This window comes from Gadus macrocephalus, chromosome 3 (genome assembly GCF_031168955.1).
Source record: "Gadus macrocephalus chromosome 3, ASM3116895v1".
NCBI lineage: Eukaryota > Metazoa > Chordata > Actinopteri > Gadiformes > Gadidae > Gadus > Gadus macrocephalus.
This window is the reverse complement of record NC_082384.1, coordinates 5,984,770-6,008,846: the sequence shown is the minus strand read 5'-3', so window position 1 is coordinate 6,008,846 and position 24,077 is coordinate 5,984,770. Positions and strand designations below refer to the sequence as shown.

The window sequence follows — 24,077 nt, the reverse complement described above, 5'->3', positions numbered from 1 at the left end:
CCAATACAGTATTGAACTCAAAATGAAGGACAGCAACATAGACCGGTATAGACCTCCATATTTAATCTTTAGGACACAAAATATTATCTTTTTATCATCTTTAAGTCAAATATTCTGATCAGGAGTACATTTTAATTACTTATTGAGCGGGCTTTCTTGTAAAACAAATGCAGTCAGATGTTGGGCTTGCAAGAGTTTACATTTTAATAATATATAGTATAACGCTTAATTCTTAATCGTACCCACACCTTTTAGCATATAGAATCATACAATTGGATTTAAATTAAATGTTGATTATCCTACACTAAATATTTGAAAGGTAATTGATATTGCTAACAGCTAGCTGTGTCATGCTAGAGTGATTATTTGTCATTCCTCATTCTACTAAAAACAATTGTTGGCAGAGTTGTTTCGTTTCCTCTGGGCAAGACACTTCATGTCCGATTGTACGCTGGTCTGAGTAGATCTCGTAGTCATTGCCACCCTGAACCATAAACCAAAAACAAACAGGTTATGCAGATTAAACATGAGCAGAACCAGTCGCTTGACAGGCCCATTTGAGACACCCATTATTCACTGTTGTTTGCAAAGTGTATAGCAATACATATTGTTTGTAGATTGTGGAGTGTTTTGTTCTTGTCAGATATTTAATGTCTTCATCCAAAACAAGAAGTACATGTCTTGTGGGATGTAACCATATGGAATATAGGGCTACTAAACCCTTTATTATTTAAAGATGCAATTGCATGAGTTCTCCAGTAGGGAGGTTATTCCTAGGGTGATTTGGCAATGTTTGTAAGGGAGAATTATGATGAATCAGTGGAGGAGAGAGGGAGCTGAAGTGTTCACTGACCAATCACCAGTTTCCCTTTAAAGAGCCCTAGTACTGTTCCAACTCAAGTTTGCATCAAGCAAAGACCACTGAAATGTCCTCGTGTTCTTGCCATGCCCTCAGTGCCAAGTATGCATCGATTAGTAACTTGGGTGAACTTGCGAATAGGGATATCCCATGATCCATTTCAGGCTTAGGACGGTCAAGAAATGGTTGACGCAGCATATATCAATAGGTGTTAATACTTCTGTAAAACGTTGTTAGTAAAGTTATCTGGTAACATCTTAGGTCTTAAAGTGGCAGTTTAGGTAAACTTTAATGCATACAGGCAAGAATGTTCTCTAAACATTCATAATAATTTTACTTAACTTTTTTGTTACAGCTCAGGGGCAAATTTTACAGAAATATGGAGAACCATATTGAGAGTGCACTGTTTTGCAAATTTGATTATCATAAGGGCAGTTTCAGACCAATCAGGCGTTGCAGCAATTCGTGCAAACGGCGGTCACGTCACAGCCTGTTTATGTGACGTCATGTTGTGAACTTAAACCACTCCCTAATTGCAGGGTTGTACAGCACTCGGTAAAACCATACAACAACGATAAATCTCTCTTCTATCTTGATCTCCAGCCTACTTGATTGGCCATCGTCACGTCAGGTTGCGTTTCTCCAAACGTTGATTCTTTTTCAACTATAGGCCGTAGGCCGCTGCATTTTTTTCCCGCAACCTCATGCAGTCCCCAACACCGCAGCTTAAACACACAACCGCCATTAAAATGAATGGTTGAACTGGCGTTTCCCCCGCAATGCCTCATTGGTCTGAATGAGCCCCAACACATGAATCAGAATTGTACGTTCTGTATGGAAAAAAATTGTTAGATTATTTGAATCATGCTTACAGGTTTAGTCTTGTCTCCAAAAAAGTGAATAGTATTATAGCTGTCCTTCTCCACGATGTCCAGACAATATCTTTTATCCCAGCCTTCGGGAAACACATCAAAACTAATCTGACCACCTGGAGAGAGAGGGAGAGGTTATTTAGTTTAATAAAATCACACAGAAAGGAACCAAAAGTAGAGCGTAAGAGATTGAAATGTGTAATTTGTAAATAACCCCATCTGCTGTGCATAATGCAGATAATTTATCCTTGCATATAGACCTTTTCTGAACGTAAACAATGCTGTTATTTTGTGGGCAAGGCTTAAGGTGAAGGCAGAAAAATCCCTTAACGCGGTTCAAACAGTGCTTAGTAATTGTTATTTTTCTGACCAGCTGCACTTGCATGGCGGTATAAAGTACCTTAACCCATGGCTCATATTTGAAACTTTCAAGAATAAGAGTTGCAGTCCGCAACATTTTGACTATCTCGTAGCTTAAAATATGGTCTGGCAGCTTAAAAAAATCTTATGTTTTTACCAATCTCTCGAAAACACGATGTGAACATTTCCCTTTGCTCCAAACGCAGTCTTTTCGCAACGACCACCTTTTCTTCTGAGGCCCTTCTAACTCACGTCCAAGGGGCACGCGGTGGCGCGGTGTGTGTGGACAGCGGTGGACTGCAGCGTCTGAGATAAAGTTTAGCTTCTTAGACACCTATAGTATAAAACCACTGTGTGTGTGGATGTTCGGATCTGTGGAGCTCGTTCGGGGAAGCCATAGATTGATGTTCGCGTCCGAGAGAGGGTTAGGCTTCCCAGGCCCCTTTAGTATAACACAACGGTGTGTGTGGAAAGTAAATCTCCGGCTAAGCAGCGGTTTAATTAATGACCGTGTCCGAGTGAGGGTTGTTATCCCATGGTCCTAGGGTCTTTCAAGGTGGAGGATTTCTCTCCCCCACAATCTCCTTTATCCGTCCCTGAAACATAGGATAGATTAGGTCCACAACCATACCTCTTTGAGCCTCTGCCCATGGGGCAGAGGATACGGACAGAGGCGTAGAATTTAACGACTGATATTCGGAATGTATTTTAGATCAAGACTATTGTAAATATGCAATCAGTATCTTTCATGTATTCCTTTGACAAATATTTGTATATCAAGGTTTGACAAGGCGAGATACACAATTACAATTATACGTCTCAGCTGATTCCTCCTACACCCCACTGATTACATCATAGATCAATCACCCCTTCTGACAGGGGCACTTGTATGCTTTTCTCCAAATAAAAATAAATGCTGCAATGCGATGTCAAAGGAATATTATAGAGTCCCACCTAGTACTAAACTATCAACACTAAAATCATGCTTTCTGCAGGATTAGCCTTCTCTGTATAGAAAAATTGCTGAATGACCTTCAAGGTCCGATCAGGTGACATTATTTTTGTGATGTCTGAGACGTCACGAAAAAAACGCCACCAGCAAGGGGATCATTCACAATGCTTTTGGGGAGGATGGAAAAATAAAGGATACAACTATGGAAGAAATTAACATAAGAATATGCTGATATGCACACCTGTAAATAAATAATTTCCCTCTGGGATTATTAAAGTATTTATTTATCTATCTATCTATCTGTACATCATCTATCTGTTTGCATAGAGGTTAATATATGTTGAAAGATACAGTATGACCTAAATAAATAATTTCCCTCTGGGATTATTAAAGTATTTATCCATCTATCTATCTATCTATCTATCTATCTATCTATCTATCTATCTATCTATCTATCTGTACATCATCTATCTGTTTGCATAGAGGTTAATATACGTTCAAAGATACAGTATGACCTAAAAATACATGTTATGTAAATCAATATTTTATGTAAAGTCAAACTTTGTATTATGTAATGATTGGGTATATAAGGAGCAGGACGAGAATCATTCTGGAGTGTCTTTGCAAACCTCACTCGGCTGTGTTGTTTCTCGTTTGCGGGTTATAATAAATTCTCCATCAATACTTGATCCGGACTCTCCGATTCCTCATGCGTTGAGCTAGTTGAAGTGATAGATCATTCGTTTATAGATTCTACTACACAACCTATTTTTTTTTTTATCACATTGTTATTTTTGTAATAGTGATAAAATGGCATAGATTACTAGTTTGATGATAATATAAGACATTACCACGTTTGAGAGCAAAAAAATGGTTTTGGGATCACTGGCTCTTTAGGTATACTTGCATTATTATGCCATTATATTCTCATTAAATCAGTGGCATAAAAGTGTCTTAAAATTACAATATTGTTTATCACAATAATTTCTGGGACAATATATCTTCCAACAAAGTAGTTGTGGTGACAGGCGAATGCAGCAGCAGCAGCAGCCATGTATCTGTACATTAGTGTGAACATGACTCACCAATAGAAAAGGCCAATCCTCTGCCTTTGAACTCTTCCTTCAGCACAGACACAAACTTCTCCCTGATTTGCTCTTTCTGGGAAAAAAGGAGGTTACGATATTGGAATCAAAAATGACAATTAACATCAAAATGTATCAGATTGAGCCCGTCCCAGTTAGAAGGTGGGAGACCTTGATAATAAATGAACTCGAACCATTTTCTGTCCATTTTAAAATTGTGCAACTGTGTGACACGAATTAGCATAACTCAACTGAAGGTTTCTTATTCATTGATCTAAATGAGAAACGCAGCGAGACAGTTGCCTCCTTACAGGTCGATTAGCTATACCATCCTTTACTGTTCTTGAAAAATACAATATTATTGTTATTAATACAACAATTGTATAAATCATTGTGATAAGTAGTTTTTAGAAATCCCATTTAGAAAGTCCCCAATCCTAGTGTCCCGAAGCCTTAAAGTAAGCAAGTGAGTGAGTGTTACCTTGTCTAACTCGTAAAACTCAATTCTCTCCTCTTGTGAGCAACTTCGTCCGACAGGTGAGATGTTCAGCATGCCATTTCTGAATTCAATAAACGTCCCCCTACAAAAAACAAGAAAATGTACATCAACATCAATACAAAATCGCCTCCCCCCAAAAAAAATTTCCTTTCAGAATGGTCCTTTCTCACAACATGACCCATTTAATTTAATACATCAACTAACCAAACAGCATTGAAAGAGGTTAACATTTTTTGCATTCATCACTGGCATCTAAATGCTTATTTTTTTGAGGTAAAGTCACGACCCTTCAGCAAGAATTTAGGAAAACATTGCATTAAGACGTTGTCGTGTTAAATGATTCTTTAGAGATCCTAGCTCTAGTTGGCCATCATGAAGTGCTTTCTATTTAGTTGCGACATATGTTTGGGTATGACATACACTCTACAAGACGATAGGATCACCTGAATTTCCTCCTTCAATAGCCCATTTAAATCAACAGCATATAAAATCATATGCAGTTTTGAATATAATTGTGTCATCAGAAATATTTGATACATTTATGACTTATTTGCTAAAATCATATAAAAGGGTGCCCTTATCACAAGGCAGGCCTGTTAAGACCACTAAGCAACACTGCTCCACGCATAGCCTCAAATTCTCTTCTCTCCTTCTTCTCAACGTTCTTTTCCAATTTAAGCGACGAGCCTCCGTCTTATGCTCTCACTCATTATGAAAATATTTAAATCAAATTCACAATTTAAAAATTTCTATCAATTAGTCACGATTTGCTCACACAATTATTAATAATAGATAACTCATAAAGTATGAAAATATATAGCATCATAGAGCATCTTCAAACGCCACCAGGCAACACCATGTGAGGCTAACTTTGAACCTGATGTGCATGCTTGTTACTACTCTGCTATTGAAAATTGATGCAAGAATAAAAGTATATATAGCCAACATAGTGTTTAAATTGTATGTATTTCAAATCTCATGACTAAACGTGGCTACAGCTCTATGTGGGATGTTAAGTATGTTCAGTTTAGATATTGCCAACCTTAACCACTAACCTTACCATACTGTAGTTACATGCTGTGCCATGGCGTTATTACATATAAAGTGTTATTACATATAAAGTACATGCTGTTACTTGGTACATTGCTTACTAACCTTTGTAATTACTCTATTCCAGGACACTAATGCAGTGTAGCGGTTACGTGCATTGATTTATGCCTGCACTTGTAATCTATACTGTGTGTGTCCCTTTAAATACCGCAACAGAATCCAGGAGAGGCAGGATATTTCCGGATGCCACCCACATGATAGGCCCAAGTGAGGGAGACTAACTTACGCAGATACAAATGTTTGGATTTCCTTTATGTTTTGGGGCCCGGCCTTTACATGTGCAGAGGACACATAGGTTTCTCTGTTAAAGACATTAGGTTAGTGGTGTGTGCCAACCCTGTATTTTTGTTAAAGAGGGTAGGAAGGTTTGTTTTTATTAATTCCTAGTTACCTCTACTTTTAGGAAAACCTATTGTGTTATATTAAAATGAGACATATTATGGTGTTTTCCCAACAAGTAAACATAGTATTTGAGTTCCAGAAAACGTGTTTTTGAAGCTGTTTGCTGGAAATAGCTTTTAGGAAAAAAATCTGTTTCAGTCCAGTCAAAATGCGCTGTTTCTGGAGTCTGTAGCTTTAATGCAAATGGGCTGCTGTCCATTGACCAATGAGCAGTCAGACAGAACCACAGCATGGAGGAGAAGGGATTGTTGCCATTTACGGACTCCTGGGCCTCGTTTCCCGATAACGATGGATCCACGCTCGTACGATCATTCTCACGATGGATCTTGCGAACCATCGTAATTTTCTTTGGAGCGTTTCCCGAAACTCCTCTTAACATGAACGCGCGTGCCCTGCACTACTGACGTTCGTAGGATTGCAACCGTCTACTGACACGGTGCAGAAATGGGCTCTGTAGGAGGGGGAGACGCAGGAATGTCGCATGAAAATGGGTTTAAAAGGGTTAAAATATCTAAACGAATAGACTGCAATAATATGAATGCTAAAGATATGAAAACACAATTTATTAGGCCTAGGCCGACATATGCTATATCAGTCCTAATCCTGAACGTACTGTGTGTGCGTACATTTTTTCACTGCATTTTCCCCCCTGAAATAATTCCATATTACAAAAATCTAAAATAGCTTGGGTGACAACTACATTTATCTTAATGGGCTGATTTCTGAAACATACTTTTCGCAGCTCAGCTCCGGGAGTACAAAGGTTGCTAGTTCGATCCCCAGCTCCTCCTAGCTGAGTGTTGATGTGTCCCTGAGCAAGACACTTAACCCTAACTGCTCCTGACAAGCTGGCTGTCGCCTTGCATGGTTGACTCTGCCGTCGGTGTGTCAATGGGTGTATTAACTGCTGTAAGTCGCTTTTGATAAAAACGTCTGCTAAATGCCCTAATCGTAATTGTAGAATCTTTGTAGAAAACATAAAAAATGCAACATTCCATTAATTCATTATCATTCAAACGCAGAGGCTGGGCATTGACACACGGCTATTGCTGACCCAATTAGGAGAGCTTGGTCTAGATCCTGCCCATATTCAGGGTTCGAGTTATGATTCCATCTCTGTGGGGGTCTCTTAAAGTTGTGGACGGGGTAGGGGGGTAGAAGACCGTGCCGGCCTAGCGCTCAGTTGTTGACGGGATGGAAGACCGTACCAGACTTGTGCCGAGTTGTTGACGGGGAGGGGGGGAAATATAGGACGTAAATATGGGCTATTATGACACGGCTCTTCTCAATGCCGTGGAATGCTCCGTTCACTTGCATGGGCCCTTCACAATAACGCCAGCGTCTTTGGCTAACTATTTCTCTGCTGATCAACACTACGAATGGTAACAAATAAATTGCAAAACACCTTTCAGAATGGGGAGACAGCCTCCAACACAGGAGCAATGGAATCATTTGATTTTATTATATGCCTTGTGAGAGGGTTGCCCTGTGACGTGGCGTTTGATCCGTACATTTCGGCTGCACATTTTTTATTTAAATTTAAAATTGCTGCAATAAATTATGTTGTTGTTGACTTCTAACATGTCTCTGTCTTTATTATTTAAATTTAACAGTAGGACATGAGTAGGCTAATATATCGGCGGTAACCACTGTTTTGGGGGTATTTGCGAAATTGCGCCGGCTGGACATTTCGTGGTACTGGATGTGTTTTAATAAAGGCAGTGGCTATTCGTACGGCGACCAAGCTTGTCACGTGACCGCACTTGACCTATCAGTCTGCTCGGCGCTAACCCTAACCCTAACCGGGCCGACCGTAATTATAGTAATAACCCTAACCTTAACCTTCACCCTAACCCTAACCATAACCTGCCGTGAAAATAGACTAATGCAGTATTTTTACGGCGCGCCGTACGAATAGCCTAATTGCTATTCTTACGGTCGCCGTACGAATAGCCACTACCTTTAATAAAACGCAACCAATACATGGAATTTCCGCTGGTGACGCTGTCACGTTAAAATTGTACCGGGGGCGAAAATTGTACCGGCCTACGTCATCGTTTGTTTACATCCTGACAACCTGCCCGGCAACAGACGACGCGATGCAGAAAACATGTTTCCAAACGACGAAATAACATAATACAGATAGCGGATCGCTATCTGTATTATGATAGATAGCGATAACACTTGTTTTTACTTTATATTTGTATTGTATTTAATTGTTTAATCGAAACAATAAAAAAATTTGCCCGCAAGACGGGCGATCGCGTCAAATGATCACGTAGGAAGGTTCTTGAACATTCTAGACTATGAAACCTGCTTAAAACACTCAGTTTACTAGCTAAATTCGATTAAACAATTCAATACAAATATAAAGTAAAAACAAGTGTTATCTAGCGATCCGTTGTTTCGCAGGCAAAACATTTGTCATTTGACGCGATCGGCCGTTTCGCGGGCAAATTTTTTTATTGTTTCGATTAAACAATTAAATACAATACAAATATAAAGTAAAAACAAGTGTTATCGCTATCTATCATAATACAGATAGCGATCCGCTATCTGTATTATGTTATTTCGTCGTTTGGAAACATGTTTTCTGCATCGCGTCGTCTGTTGCAGGGCAGGTTGTCAGGATGTAAACAAACGATGACGTAGGCCGGTACAATTTTCGCCCCCGGTACAATTTTAACGTGACAACGCCACTGAGGCTATAGTAGGCCTCCACACACCGGCGCCGCAGCGGCGTGTCAAAAACTCCGCCCCCATTATTCCGGGTGTACTAGCCCACACCGGCGCCGACTAGCCGCGCGGCAGCGTTCCGCGCCGCGCCGCCCAACTACTCTTCGAGCCAATGTTCTATTCCCGAGCGTCGCCGCCCCTGAAAAAGCGCTTTGTAAAAGCTGGATTGTACATCCCGGGTCCCGTAGGCACCTCCATATCTACCCCTCACCACTGGATGTCGCCCTCTTTCGTTTGTGAGAAACAATTACGACAATGGACGATGAGAGACTGGTCGTCGAGGTGGAAAAATATGTCGAATTGTATGACCAAAGTTCCCGTCATTACAAAGACAACTCCAAAAAGGTCATTGCCTGGCGAGCCATAGCTCTGGAGATTGGATCTTCAGGTGAGAAATCAACAATGGTTGACTAAGTACCCAAACCATTAACCATAATGGGAAATAGACGAAATCAAGTCACATATAATCACACCATGTAGGTAGAAACCAGATTACTTGTAATATATATTTTTTTATTTAAGGCAAGGCAACTTCATTCATATAGCACTTTTAATACATGAAGCAGACTCAAAGTGCTTCACATAGAAACATTCTCATACAATAAAATAGATAAGTAAAAGAAAACACAGGCAAAGCTCAAAAATGCATTGTCATGTATTAACTGTCTCTCTGGTATCAGATCATGTATTAACTGTCTCTCTGGTTTTAAGGAAAAATAACATTAAGTGTCTCGAGCACTCAAATAAAATACACTGGCTACTGAATCCAGCACAGCAATAACATCACTGTATTTATGCCGAGGGATAAAAAAAAAAAAGTATATATATATATATATGCAAAAGAGTATACCAGACAGGGATAATAACTAGATTATAGGTCATCATATAGGCTGCACCATATGGTTCTGCCATTGCACACTTAGTGGCGAATTGAAATATTGGCGTGCCCCTCAGGATCTGCACGGAGCTCCTGGACCAGATTGTGGCATACCCCCTGTTCTTGTCTCGGTTCATTGATAGGGTGCACCCAAACCCTTCGTCTTCTCCTTGCCCGCCTACAGCGCAGGAGAAGAAGGGCAGCCCCCCTCTGTCTGGCAACAGTTATTTATTCTGTTGAAATAAAAAAAACTCAATAAAATGTAAAAGAGCTTGCTCAATTAAAATGGATAACTACTGGCTGCACATGTAAATGTGTGGCTATGTTAAGGCTATATAGATGGATAGATAGATAGATACTGGATTGGTCCCAATGGGGATCAATAAAGCCATCCAGGAGCTCAATACAATAAATACACACAATAACAATTGGCCTTAAAAGGTGACTGCACTATATACTAAAAAGGCTTAATAGAAGGTCCTGCAGTTATTGAGATTGTTGATGCAGTAGATGAATAATGGCAAAATATAAAATAAATAAGAAATGACAGTAAATAAAACGATAAAGTGCCCTACAAACTAAGTTGATCTGATGCTTGAAAACATACTTTCACTTCGCAGATGATACATTTTTCAAATTATTCAGCCAAAAAGATGGAAAATAAATAAACTAGGCTACAATAGGCTACTCACCCATTGCGTTTCGTCTCTTTGCTGCGGTTGATTGACAGGTGACTTCCTGATTTTATACTGCAGTGCGGCCGTCGCGCCGCCTCCTGTTGGTGCTAGGGGCGTGCTTTTGACGCGCGTAAAATGAGTGCGGCGCCGGTGTGTGGAGGCCTTAACGAACCGCTTAGCAACCTACGAGTACCCCTGGAGTCCTCCAGGGGTATCCAGCTACGAGTGTTTTCACGACGTTCTTTACCAACGATCAGGGACGTCACTAGGATTTAGATGCTGGGGGGGCTTAGCCCCTAGCAGTGCCCGAAATGCATGTGAAAAATTTTCATCACATCTTTAAAGTGGTTCTTTAATTCATATTACAGTAGAGTACAGCGGAGCATCTATCAGGGCCTGTTTTCTCTTACTCTGCCTGACGCCGACCCTTCAGAAAATGTAACGTTAAATGACCCCTCACCCCTAGCCCCTCCCGCCAGCGCTCTCGGAAACTATTTTAATCCAAAAGACAACTTCTAATTGTATTAGTATTTATTTAAACTCATACTCTGGCTTATTAGTTTAAGTGTAGGCATGTTACGATTTCCTTGACAAAAAAATAAATATATTTATTTTTTGCAAAATAAGCCTAACGACGTCCCTGCCAACGATGCTTTCGGGAAACGGTGGCTGCATCCGAATACTTAGTACATACTATTTCTGTCCAGTGTCTACTACTTGACCGTACTACACTTGACTGTGTAGTACGGTCTACAGCTATGCGTAGAACGCCTCCGAACATCGCCGAAACTCCACCGGAAGTTTGGAGATGACGTATCTCCCCTCAGATGCCGGCAAAATTACCTTGATAAGTTACCAGTTTTCCGTCTTGTCATCGTTGCTATTAAATTAAAAATGTCTCTTTTTACTTAATTACTTACTATTTTACTCTTTTTAATGTCTCTTTTTTTCGCCGCTGTCTCTTTCTACGACGTCTTTCTGGTGGTGACGAGTCAGCCATCTCTTCTTCGTTCGTTACTAGACTCCTGTTGCATTGTAGGATAGCGTAGTGAAGTCCGTGGTTTACTTTGGCGGTAGTACGCATATCTTATAGATAGACGGAGCATTGGCTGCTGGGACGCGAGAAATACGGCCGCCATCTTGGAGTGGTCAACCGGGAGCAGCAACAGCAGCAGAAACAGGATGCCGGGCTGTTGTTCAGCGTATTCCTGCTCAAATCGGCAGACAATCCATAATAGGAATCGGGGGATTACTTTTCACAAGCAAGATTTAACAGTACCGTACTATTGGTATAATTAGTATTGAATAATAAAACACGCCAAACCATGTGGCCTTTATCATAGCTACACGTATGACAAAAAACCGCATGAAAATCAGTGGTATTCAGTGAGGTATGATTAATTAAATGCGCTGACAGTTCATTGCTCCAGCCAAACGGATTACACTGAGTGGAGCGGATGACCACTCCAAGATGGCGGCCCTGCGTCTCGTCAGCGCCAGTAGGCGGTAGGCGGTAGCATTCGATGCTCCGTCTATCGTAGTACGCATTCGGAAACGTCTTCCGTACTACAGAATGCATACCGAGTATTCGGACGCACTATATTTTTTGCGTACTACAAAATGCATACTATATAGTATGCAAGTATGAGTATTCGGATGCAGCCGGTGTGAAAACTGTACAATGCTCGTACGACGCACTTCACGAACCACTTAGGCTATCGATGCTTTCGGGAAACGGGGCCCTGGAGCACTATATCTATATAATATAAGATAATAATAATATTATGTATGGTATATTTACTGTATATAATATTATATTTAATATCACGGCCAAAAGCTATGTGTGCTTCGATGATATTATGAATCATAAAGACCGCGTCTGACGTCTCTGGTACTTCCACAAGTTAAGACTCGTAGTGGGGGATATCTCGGCCATGGTTGGAAGAATTGGGGGGGAAAAGGAACTTTGGCCACGACTCTCTGAAGTTCATGAACCACGGCAATCTGGCAGCTCAGGGGGCTGAGCTGCCAGACTGCCGCCGAGCTCCCTGCGCTGGAAAGCTTCGGCGGCTTCAGCTTCAGCTCCCAGAGTACACCCCCGGAGCTGCTGGACTGCCGGCCGGACGGCTTCGACGGCGGGGATCGCTCGGCGGCAGTGCGGAAGCTCAGCCCCGGGAGTACAATCCCTTTCGCCTCATGTCTCCTCCTCTGGACTGCCGCCGCAGTCCGGCAGCTCCGGGGGGAGCTCGGCGGCAGTCCGGCAGAGAAAGAGATTGTACTCCCGGAGCTGAGCTGCAGAGCTGCCGTCGAGTTCCCCCCGCTGGAGCTGCTCGTCCACTGCATAGACATCTAGCATAGACGGAGCATTGGCTGCTGGGACGCGAGAAATACGGCCGCCATCTTGAAGTGGTCAACCGGGAGCAGCAACAGCAGCAGAAACAGGATGCCGGGCTGTTGTTCAGCGTATTCCTGCTCAAATCGGCGGACCATCCACAATAGGAATCGGGGGATTACTTTTCACAAGCAAGATTTAACATTACCGTACTATTGGTATAATTGGTATTGAATAATAAAACACGCCAAACCATGTGGCCTTTATCATAGCTACACGTATGACAAAAAACCGCATGAAAATCTGTGGTATTCAGTGAGGTATGATTCATTAAATGCGCTGACAGTTAATTGCTCCAGCCAAACGGATTACACTGAGTGGAGCGGATGACCACTCCAAGATGGCGGCCCCGCGTCTCGTCAGCGCCAGTAGGCGGTAGCATTCGATGCTCCGTCTATCATATAACCCTACATGCCCACTACCTCCGTCAGTCAACGGACGTGGGAAGGCGTGGCTGACTGATGGGGGAGTAGTCTTTGCAGAGGCATCCGTCAGCCAATCAAATCGCTTCGCCGGGTTCTTCCTGCTACTTCCTGCTTGTTGCGATGCAAGATGACCCGCTTTCCCGCTTTCCAGTATCGTCAGAGCCCGAGTCGCATCACAGTGCTTAAATTTGCATACGTGATCTGATTGGATGACGGATCCGTCGCTGCCGAAAAAGTTGAAGATTTTTCAACTTCTTGACTGAGCCGAAGGCTCCAACGGAACGGATGGATCCACAATGCATTGCGCGTTCCGTCCCCATTCAAAGTCAATGGGGATCAGTCAACGGACGGAGGTAGTGGGCACGGGGTGTCAGGCCCCGTGCCCACTACCTCCGTCAGTCAACGGACGTGGGAAGGCGTGGCTGACTGATGGGGGAGTAGTCTTTGCAGAGGCATCCGTCAGCCAATCAAATCGCTTCACCGGGTTCTTCCCGCTTCTTCCTGCTTGTTGCAATGCAAGATGACCCGCTTTCCCGCTTTCCAGTATCGTCAGAGCCCGAGTCGCGTCACAGTGCTTAAATTTGCATACGTGATCTGATTGGATGACGGATCCGTCGCTGCCGAAAAAGTTGAACACTTTTCAACTTTCTGACGGCGCTGAAGGCTCCAACGGAACGGACGGATCTACAATGCATTGCGCGTCCGTCCCCATTCAAAGTCAATGGGGATCAGTCAACGGACGGAGGTAGTGGGCACGGGGCGTCAGATGTCTATGGTCCACTGGACCACAAAATCTTAGCTATGCTCTGATTGGAGGGGAGTGGGGAAGTGGAGGTAATAATCAAGTGTACCCCCTTCCTACGTAGGAGGGGGCGCTGAAACTGACTCGCTCGGTTGGTAACTGTAGGCTTCAGAAATCTGTACTTTCAGAAATGCATATCTCACTCAAAAAAATCATGTACAGACTTTTTTCCAAGTTTGCATGCGTGTGGGAGCACCAGAGACACAAAACAACAACCCAAATCCCAGGATTTTTTTTTTTTCATAATATGTCACCTTCAGTTCTTTCCATCCACCACGCCCCCCTGCCCTTTGTCTATAAATAGTCACTGTGCACCAAATTAAACTGCCATGACTCACCACAACATTGTACTTGGTTCTGTTAATCTAGACAGCCTTAAGGGTCGTAAGAGTAGCCCAATTATACCAAACCATGGGGTTTTAAACCCCATTCATATTATGATCTAATGTTGATGAAAATGGTATATACCTCTTCTTAGGCAGTTTAATTGTAGCCAGGTAATTGAGACAGAAGTTGATGAACTCTTGTAGTAGCTCTTCTCCCATGTGGGCCTGGATAGACTGTAGTAATGAAGTGAAGTTGTCAATGGATTTTATAGAACATTATGTGGCATTAGTGGTACATTTAATTCACAAACAAAATGACTGTCTACAAGGTATTTTGATTTCTTACCTGAATTGAGAGTAATTGTCCATCTTTATAGGCCACCAGACCATTCTCAGCAAACAGATAGTCTACTCTCTGGATCACTACACATGCACCAAAAAATGTCAAAATATTAGCATGTTTTGCTTGCATCCAATTAAACCCACAGAATATAAGGAAGGAGAGAGAGCGACAGACCGGACAAACAGGACAGACAGGACAGACAGGACAGAGAGAGACAGAGAGCATGCACAGGCATGAAATATGTGAAATACATTTTGAATGTTTTCTTTTAAATATATTAGCAAACTTTTTGTGTTAAAATAGTCCAATGTTTTTACTTTTACATTGAAATTATTTCATAAAATAAATAACATTAATGACTGCAGTTGTACCGCTGGTTTTTAATCATGTGATGCTATGCTGCGAACAGGAAATGGTGCGTGGTGTGGGGTGGTAGACGCTGTATTTCAATCAGCTTTAATAAACGGACACAGCGAAACAGCGCCCTCTGGTGACATAGTAAAGTTAGGGTGCCATGACATTAGGCTAGGCAAATTCAAGTAAATCTGCTGAATAATCAGACTACTCATTTAGATTTCTTATAATACTGCTGATTCTTTTTAAGTTTGCCAACTTTGACTTAACATGGGCCAAAAAACGTTCTATATTACTCGATCAAAATGTTGAATAAAAACATAGAACTGATTTACCTTTTTTAATTAACCACAAATATTCACAGCTTTCACACAGACGCTGTTCAGAAGCAAAGTAGGAAAGGGTGAAAGGAAAATATTGAGTGCCGTCGGTTGTGACAGTACCGTTGGATGAAAGGTGTTAAACCTTTTTAACAGAATATGCTAACATATGTTTATGTTTTTGGGGGGTCCCAATTATTATTATTTTTCCCTTTAATAGACAGCTATTACAATGTATATCCTCCGACAAACAGTCATTAAATTGAAGAGAATCAGGTAGCCTTCTGGCCTAGCCAATGTGGGTGATGGTCTTACAAAGCAAATTTTACAATTTTACAAAAAGCATATCACATCACAACTTTACAATAATAATTCAAACTCACGGTGAGACTCGCATAATGCAGTTATTTTCCACCAATAGTGAACAACGAATTAACTCAGGCGCTTTATAGTCCGTCTCACCGTCTTCTCCAAGTTGTTCTTTGATCTTGTTGAGGTCGGAGCCGCCCACTACTCCGACTCGAATCCTCGCTCTCAACTTCTGGAGGAACTGCTCCATGTCTGAGGTAACATGCTGAGAACACAACAGCAGGGACATTTACGCCCAGGAAATAACAGGACAACATGAAACATCTTGCCATATATTTCAATCAAAAGAAAAGAAAATACATGTAGTTGTTACAATAAACAATGAGTTCAACTGAACTTCAACATATTAACTACATACTATCATTTGTATTATTATAACATATGTTCAAAAATAGAACAATCCGTTCTGTTTTAGTTTAGCCAAATGTTAATTATATAATTTGTTCCCCTTATTATTCTGACTGATAACTGCTACTATAACTGATGGCGACTGAATCAAAGATTCACACTTTGCTGCAAGCGCTGGAGTTGTTTAACAGGCCATACAAGTATTTCCTGTGTGGGCTTTATATGGGCCTCTGTAAAGTACATTTGTGATTTGGCTGAAGATACAGTCAGGTCCATAAATATTGGGACATCAACACAATTCTAATCTGGCTCTATACCCCACCACAATGGATTTGAAATGAAACGAACAAGATGTGCTTTAAATGCAGACTTTCAGCTTTAATTTGAGGGTATTTACATCCAAATCAGGTGAACGTTGTAGGAATTAAAACAGTTATGTGCCTCCCACTTTTTAAGGGACCAAAAGTAATGGGACAATTGGCTGCTCAGCTGTTCCATGGCTTGGTGTTTGTTATTCCCTCATTATCCCATCAGGATAATGAGGAAACAAACCCATCAGAGAGATAGCAAAAACATTAGGTGTGCCCAAATCGACTGTCGGACCTGACTGTATGTTCATATTTATTCCTATTTGTATTACTAAGAATGTATACAGGGCAATGATAATAATGAGAAGTGTTATGATTGGTCAAATAAAAATATCTTAGTTTGTGGCCAAAATATTTATTTAATGTAATATGCTAATAGTTGTTAAAATGTAAAATATAGTCAATCAAATGTTGTTAAAATGTAAAATATAGTCAATCAAATGTTAACTGTAGAAGTCTAATAGTGGCATGAGGATAATGATAAGATGATAATGGTAAGTATTTGATTTTTCTTTTTGCTATATGCAACTAGCTATTCATTTTTGATGACATTAGTTACATAAATTGAGGTGTAAGGAAAATAATAGTTATTGACTCATGCATTTATTTTTACATTTCTTGTACATTTTCCACTTCCAGTTTTACTTGAGCCAGCTTTAAAATATAATTTTATTTCATTGGCTTTTGCGAGTGAATCTGTAACGCTCACTAACTGTGGGCTCAGGACCTTCGACAGTCTCCTAATTTATAGAAGTCTATGGTGCATGCATACATCTCTTCATATGGTGTCGTGGTTTCATTGTTAGTTTGCAGACAGCTTCTCTGCAACAAAAGGCCTCATCCTACTAATGAATGCTCCATGGATATATCAGTGGATCCTAAGAGGAAGAGTTATACATGTTCTCTGACCAGGTCATCTGACAATTACATTGTAAACGCTGTTCCACTTGTCAGCTCCACTGTCTCAATGTCCCATTATTCATTTATCCAAAATGACTTGTGATACATACATGTATTAGGTATCTTGCTCAAGGATGTATGTAGGTAGCCTGGACGTTTGGGTCGAGGTCATTAGACACAAGTCAGAAATTAGAATACAGTTAGTTGTTTAATTAAAGCTATGAACAATGTTTGACCCATTTGTAGTTTTTGAGTTTGGTAGTAAAAACCAGTCACAATGAATTGCCCTGTTTTCTCCTCGGGCCTCCTACCTGTCTGGCGGCCGTCAGGGTCCCGTCCACATCGAAGAGGCAGAGTACCTTCGGGTCCAAAGGAGTCTCAGCCATCGTGGGTCTGGCTCCTGGTCTATCAACACATTCAGAACTGATCACAAACGATTCGGTCTGTGGTCTGAGTCGCTGTAACTCGAACAGTCAGGAAATATAAACAGACATGTGAAGCGTCATCAATCTGTGATTGGTCGATGCTCACGGAAGACTCAAGCGTGTGTGGGTGTCAGAGAGGTGGGACGCATGCGCGGGTCTCTGGTCCCCTTACGTTATGAAGCAAGCATAATGATTTTCTTTTGTGTTTGTGTTTTGTTTGTTGGTTTTTTAAACCCGAAACAGAAAAACAAAAATAGCCTAGATACATTTGCAGGGGAGCGGAGGAGCAAGGTACGTTTTATTACTCTGTTTTCTGGGAATAATTGACACAAGCAGAAACCAAAAACAAGCCGTTTTTTCGTTTTTTCGTTTTGTCCAAAAAAACGAAAATCTAAATTTCAATTCGTTTTTTGGTTCTTCTTACCAAAACGAGTTTACCACTCAATATCTGGTTTCCGCCGGTGGGCGGGTCCTCTTATTGGCTAGCGTGCTTCATTGCCCTGTGCTCTTCATAATAAAAGTTCTTCCGTTTGATAATGTCGACAAAAATATTACTGTATTATAGACACTAGCAGACACAGAGGACCACACCACCCACAGTCAAGACTGACACGGCTTCAAATAACAATAATAGTATTCATAATCATTTGAAAATGAGAACTTATGAAGTTATGATGACTTCAGTGCAGTTGATGTTTAGCTACAGTTACAGTTAATACATGCAGAGCAGACCTGCGATCGCTGGCTGCTGATTTCCTCACAGCCTGAGAGCTATGAGGAATACAAGTGATCACAACACATTTCTGACAGCTGAAAATTGCGCATTTGCTGACCTTTATCCATTTAAAGTAAACAAATTATTTTTTCTTGTTGAAAGATATTTTATATTGTTTTCATATTATTATTTACTGATGGTGTTTCCAGAATGCGAGTGTGTGTTATATTGAAAGCGAGGCTGAGTGTGCCTATGAATATAGGCTACTGTGAGTTTTTTAAGGTGCTGTACAAGCAAATCATATTGTCTACTCTGTACAGTGACAGGGAGTGTAAAGTAACCTACTTCATTCAATATCGAATAGGCTACTGTAGCCTACACTATATGTACAAATGGTTTTGCTCATGGCAGTTGTGACAGTCATTTTAACGTGTCAGCAGGCAAGCTTCACTCATTCCAGGATGCATTATGTGTTGTCATATAGCCTACTTGGAACATGTTTTGGAATGGATCTATAGTAGCGTATAGAAATTTGCTCATAACAGGCCAACTGGAATACAAAGCAAACTCTTTGCATTCCAGCTGTTTTTTTTGTGATGTTTTATGATGTTTCAATGTTGCGTTGGTAATGTGTAACATCTAAGCTGTAATGTGACAGCTTAGATGTTCTTAGATGTTTTGTTAACCTGATTCCTATCCCACTCTGTTTAAGTAAAAGTGTGCTACTGCTGCAAAATCTCTTTGCTTTTGTTTTTTTCTTTTCTTTAATGTGTTTGGAAATGACTTTTAATGATGTTAACTAGATCTCATAACTGGCCTAAACACATAAAAATGTGTAGATACCCTATACCGTTTGACTATAAGACCTCTATAAGAATCTCTATTCATGTAGTCAGTCAATGATCAAACTAGTAGCATGAATATGAATTACAGTCCAAGCGGGTTATAGGCAAGGCAAGGCAATTTTATTTTTATAGCCCGTTTTTACAAACAGTTTGTCTCAAAGGGCTTTACATAGCATGAGCATCATAACAACATCCTCTTCCCTTAAACCCTCACATCGACTGATTAAAAACTCCCAGGAAAACCAAGGGGAAAAATTGCAGTTGGTTCAGACTGGGGGTGGAGCTGTGGAGAATATATGGAAACACAGAGAGACTGCGAGACGCCAAGGCCAAACTACAAGGTGCGAAAGGTGAGGGGGGGGGGGGGTCTGCCTCTCTGACCCATGGGGAGAGCTGGTTCCACAGTAAAGGAGCCCAGTAACTGAATGCTCTACTTCCCAGTCTGTTTTTAGAGATAATGGGAGTCACTAACAGACCTGCCTTCTGGGAGCCAATAAAAATCTTGGATAAGTCATAATAAAGGTAATGATTCATTATTGTGCATTTAAAGATGTATATTATTACATTGCAGCATTATTTGGGGATGACAATACAAGACTTCCATGAATGTGCATTTGAAGGAGTTTGCTTTGTATTCCAGCTGGCAAATTTCTATAGGCTACTATAGATCCATTTCAAAACGCGTTCCAAGTAGGCTATAGGACAAAGCATTATACGTCCTTGAATGAGTGAAGCTTGCCTGCTGACATGTTAAAATGACTGCCACAACTGCCATGAGCAAAGAGCAAAACCATCTGTACATAGTGTAGGCTACAGTAGCCTATTCAATATTGAATGAAGTAGGTTACTGTACACTCTTTGTCACTGTACATATGATTTGCTTGTACAGCACCTTAAAAAGCTCACTGTAGCCTATAGGCACACCCAGCCTCGCTTTCAATATAACACACACTCGCATTCTGTAATCACTGTCAGTAAATAATAATATGAAAACAATATAAAATATCTTCCAGCAAGAAAAAAATATCTGTTTACTGTAAATGGATAAAGGTCAACAGATGCGCAATGCAGGGCTCTCCATTTTTGAACTGAGTTCAGAGTGAGATTTTGTCGGGGGGGGATATATTAATATGTAACTGCATACAAATTTATTCACAGACATGGTGACTAATGTATGATAGTAGGCCTTATTGGCCCTTAACACTAATTATCAGAAACAACACTGCCTCAAAAGGATATTGGTCTAAGCAACACCAGTAGAGGCATATACTTTCCCTGAACTTTTAAACGTTGCAAACGTGCAAAACATATATTATATTTACGCGGCATTCAGCCAATGCTTAAAAATATATCTGTGGCATTCAGTAGGCCAATGCTGTGGTAAAGTGTGCAAAGTATGAGTATGAATATTTGATGGAGTATGAGTAAGGGTTCCCTTCTGTTACATAGATAGAACTTTATCAATCCCCTGCAGGAGAAATGTGTTAATGTTTGTCCCTATAAAACAATAATGGTAAAAAAATATAATACAAAACATGACGGTAACTCTAAAGTCAAACCGTCCAATCTGAAGGCTTTACTTAACCACTCCCCCTACTCACTTCCACCAATGCAAAGCGAACAGAACTGAGTAGGGGAGGGCGTAGCCCAAGTTTGTGACAGACCCAGAGGAACGCAACGCAAATTAAATGTGAACATGTATTGAGGCTTTATTAAAATCCCGGACGCATTTGATTCCTACCCTTCCACTGTCAAATAGCGGCGCAAGTTGTGTGGCGTGTGAGCGTGTCCATGGGTTGAATTGCGTGCGTCTCACGGAGAGCCCTGCGCAATGTGCAGCTGTCAGAAATGTGTTGTAATCACTTGTATTCCTCATAGCTCTCAGGCTGTGAGGAAATCAGCAGCCCGCGATCGCAGCTCCTTTGATGTGAACGCGTACAGAGCGCATAGTTCAGAGCCGGACAATGATGTCGTAGCAAAGCCCTCAGGTCTATTCTGCATGTATTAACTGTGGATAAACATCAACTGCACTGAAGTCATCATAACTTCATAAGTTCTCATTGTCAAATGATTATGAACGCTATTATTGTTATTTGAAGCCGTGTCAGTCTTGACTGTGGGTGGTGTGGTCCTCTGTGTCTGCTAGTGTCTATAATAAAGTAATATTTTTGTCGACATTATCAAACGGAAGAACTTTTATTATGAAGAGCACAGGTCAATGAAGCACGCTAGCCAATAAGAGGACCCGCCCACCGGCGGAAACCAGATGGTAAATTCGTTTCGCTCAGTAAGAACCAAAAAACGAATAAACGAACTGAAATATTGATTTTCGTTTTTTTGACAAAACGTAGAAACGAATAAACGAACTGAAATCTTGATTTTCGTTTTCTTGTCAAAACGAATAAACGAAAAAACGGCTTGTTTTCTGGTTTCTGCTTGCGTCAATTATTCCCAGAAAACAGAGTAATAAAACGTGGGACTCTCTAAATCGACGCCACTTCGACCTGGGCGGGACTTTACGTCCTACGTCACTCGCTATGGGTGTGCATGTGCGCGCGTAGCAGTCACTCGCGATGGGTGTGCATGTGAGAAAGGTTTTGGCTTTGGCCCTTTCCCATTCCTTTGCTCTGTCTCAACCCTACATCTCAACCCTAACCCTCATTGCTCAATCTCATTGCTACCCCTCATTGCTACCCCATAACGGTCCCCTACCAAATGGGACAACCCTACCCTGTGACGTCATCATGGCCTCCCCGTGCCCCCTAGCAGATAACCAGACCCCTGGTAATGTTACAAGAGACAGACTGGCTGCCATTGTCTCGGGCAACGAGCAAGACCCATTGTAAAGATGTTTAACCTGAAATGGTATTTATATTTTGTAATTGGCCCGGCCTGCCAGACTGGCCACACTCACACTGGCAGATTTGAGCACGGATAGGTGCTAAAACAGCCACGGCCACGGCCAGAAGGCCTAGTGTGAGTGCCCCCTTAGATAATAATCGGTTAAGAACAAGAACACTTTAGAAGAAACCCTTTATTTAAATAAGAAACACTGAACCACACATCTAAAAATACACACAAACACACACCTAAAAATACACACACACACACACACACACACACACACACACACACACACACACACACACACACACACACACACACACACACACACACACACACACTCTCTCTCAGCTTTTGAGAGAATGGTGGAGAATCACATCTTCTCCACCATTTCGCCAACTTTGCCTCGCTCTCCTCATGCCTCGCCTGCCCCCTGGCACTCTCCTCTTGGAAGGGGTGTCTGGGGTGGTGGAAGAGGTGCCTGGGGTGGAGGAGCATGAGGGAGAGGTGGGGGGGGGCTGGTGGCAGTGGACTCAACGAAGTCCTGAAAGAAAACGAATAAGAAGGAATTAGGAATTATATGCCAGAACTGGTTGATATGGCCATATGTTATGTACAATATATAATAGCTATGTACACAATATAGTACTGCCAAAAAATACATTGATTAACCATGTAATATTACTAATATAATATAATATCTTAGTATAATAATACTTATAGAATATTACTAATATAATATATATATGAGTAGGTATATATTACTTATAGATTATTAATAATTAATAACTAATAATATTACTAATATTACTTTCTATATTAGCTAAGAGTTTATTGTTTACTGTTTACTGTTTTTTGTTTACTTTTTATAGTTAGTTAGTTAAGAGTTTATTGTTTATCTTATCTTATATTATAATTATTGTTTACTGTTAACTTTTTATTTTACTTTTTATAGTTATCTTAGAGTGTATTGTTTATCTTATATTGTATATAATTTAATTTAATATTGTGTTGTGTTTCTTTCTGTAAGCTACTGGACAATCAATTTCCTTGAGGGAGTCATCCCAAAAGGATCAATAAAGCCTAATCTAATCTAATCTAATATAATATAATATAATATAATATAATATAATATAATATAATATATTAGTATAGTAAAGCTTATTTTTAACCTGGAGTCACTAGAACATGGAAGATCTGGATATCATACGACATGATATCCAGCCCGGTCTGCAGCCCGGTCGACGGCCGGGATGCAGAGCCCGTGATGCGGCATGCATCACGGCCGAGAACCGGGGTCGGGCGGCCTGCGAAAGTCGGCCGGGGACTTCCGCGATCTTCCGCGAAAATCGGCCACAGACTTTCGCGATCTTCCGAGAGTCCTTGGCCGGGCTTCGAAGCCCACGGCCGGGCTGCAGAGTATAATTAATAAAATAATTACTAGTTAATTACAGAGAAAATACTTCCAGAGAAAATATATCCAATCCTGTCGCATCTTTTCGTCCTCCATCTTGTCTGGGATATTTCTTGATTTTCCGTTTTCTCGCAAGGTATTGTGGGAGCAAGTCAGAACTGAATCGCTTTGAGGGTGCCCATCGAAAATCTCAATTTTGAGGGGATGTTAGCCCTCCCTCTTACCCCTTAAAGCTACCTTAAAGTGGTATTGGGACATTGCTCCACGGTGCGTGCACGCGCAACAGCGAGGGCTAGGGCTGAGATTTTCTTTAGAGCAAAGGAATGGGAAAGGGCTATAGTGTCTATGGGTTGGTAATAACGGTTCTGATGATTTTTCTGATGGAAAAGTGGTCTTTTATTTCCATAATCTTTGTTCAGTGAACGCATAAACCCGTTTGTTAGTTAGCAGTTAAACAA

At 41.0% G+C, this 24,077-nt stretch overlaps 1 protein-coding gene across 1 annotated transcript; it reads right to left on the bottom strand.

Moving 5' to 3' along the window:
- Window positions 1-40: 40 nt before the first annotated feature.
- Window positions 41-17,900, bottom strand: pmm2 (phosphomannomutase 2). Its single transcript, XM_060046816.1, has 8 exons — window positions 17,688-17,900; window positions 15,854-15,965; window positions 14,721-14,797; window positions 14,517-14,608; window positions 4,610-4,709; window positions 4,129-4,204; window positions 1,732-1,847; window positions 41-484 (listed from the first exon to the last, which is right to left on the bottom strand). The coding sequence occupies exons 1-8, from the start codon at window positions 17,760-17,762 to the stop codon at window positions 377-379; spliced, it is 756 nt and encodes a 251-aa protein (XP_059902799.1). The 5' UTR covers window positions 17,763-17,900; the 3' UTR covers window positions 41-376.
- Between the last annotated feature and the right edge of the window lie 6,177 nt (window positions 17,901-24,077).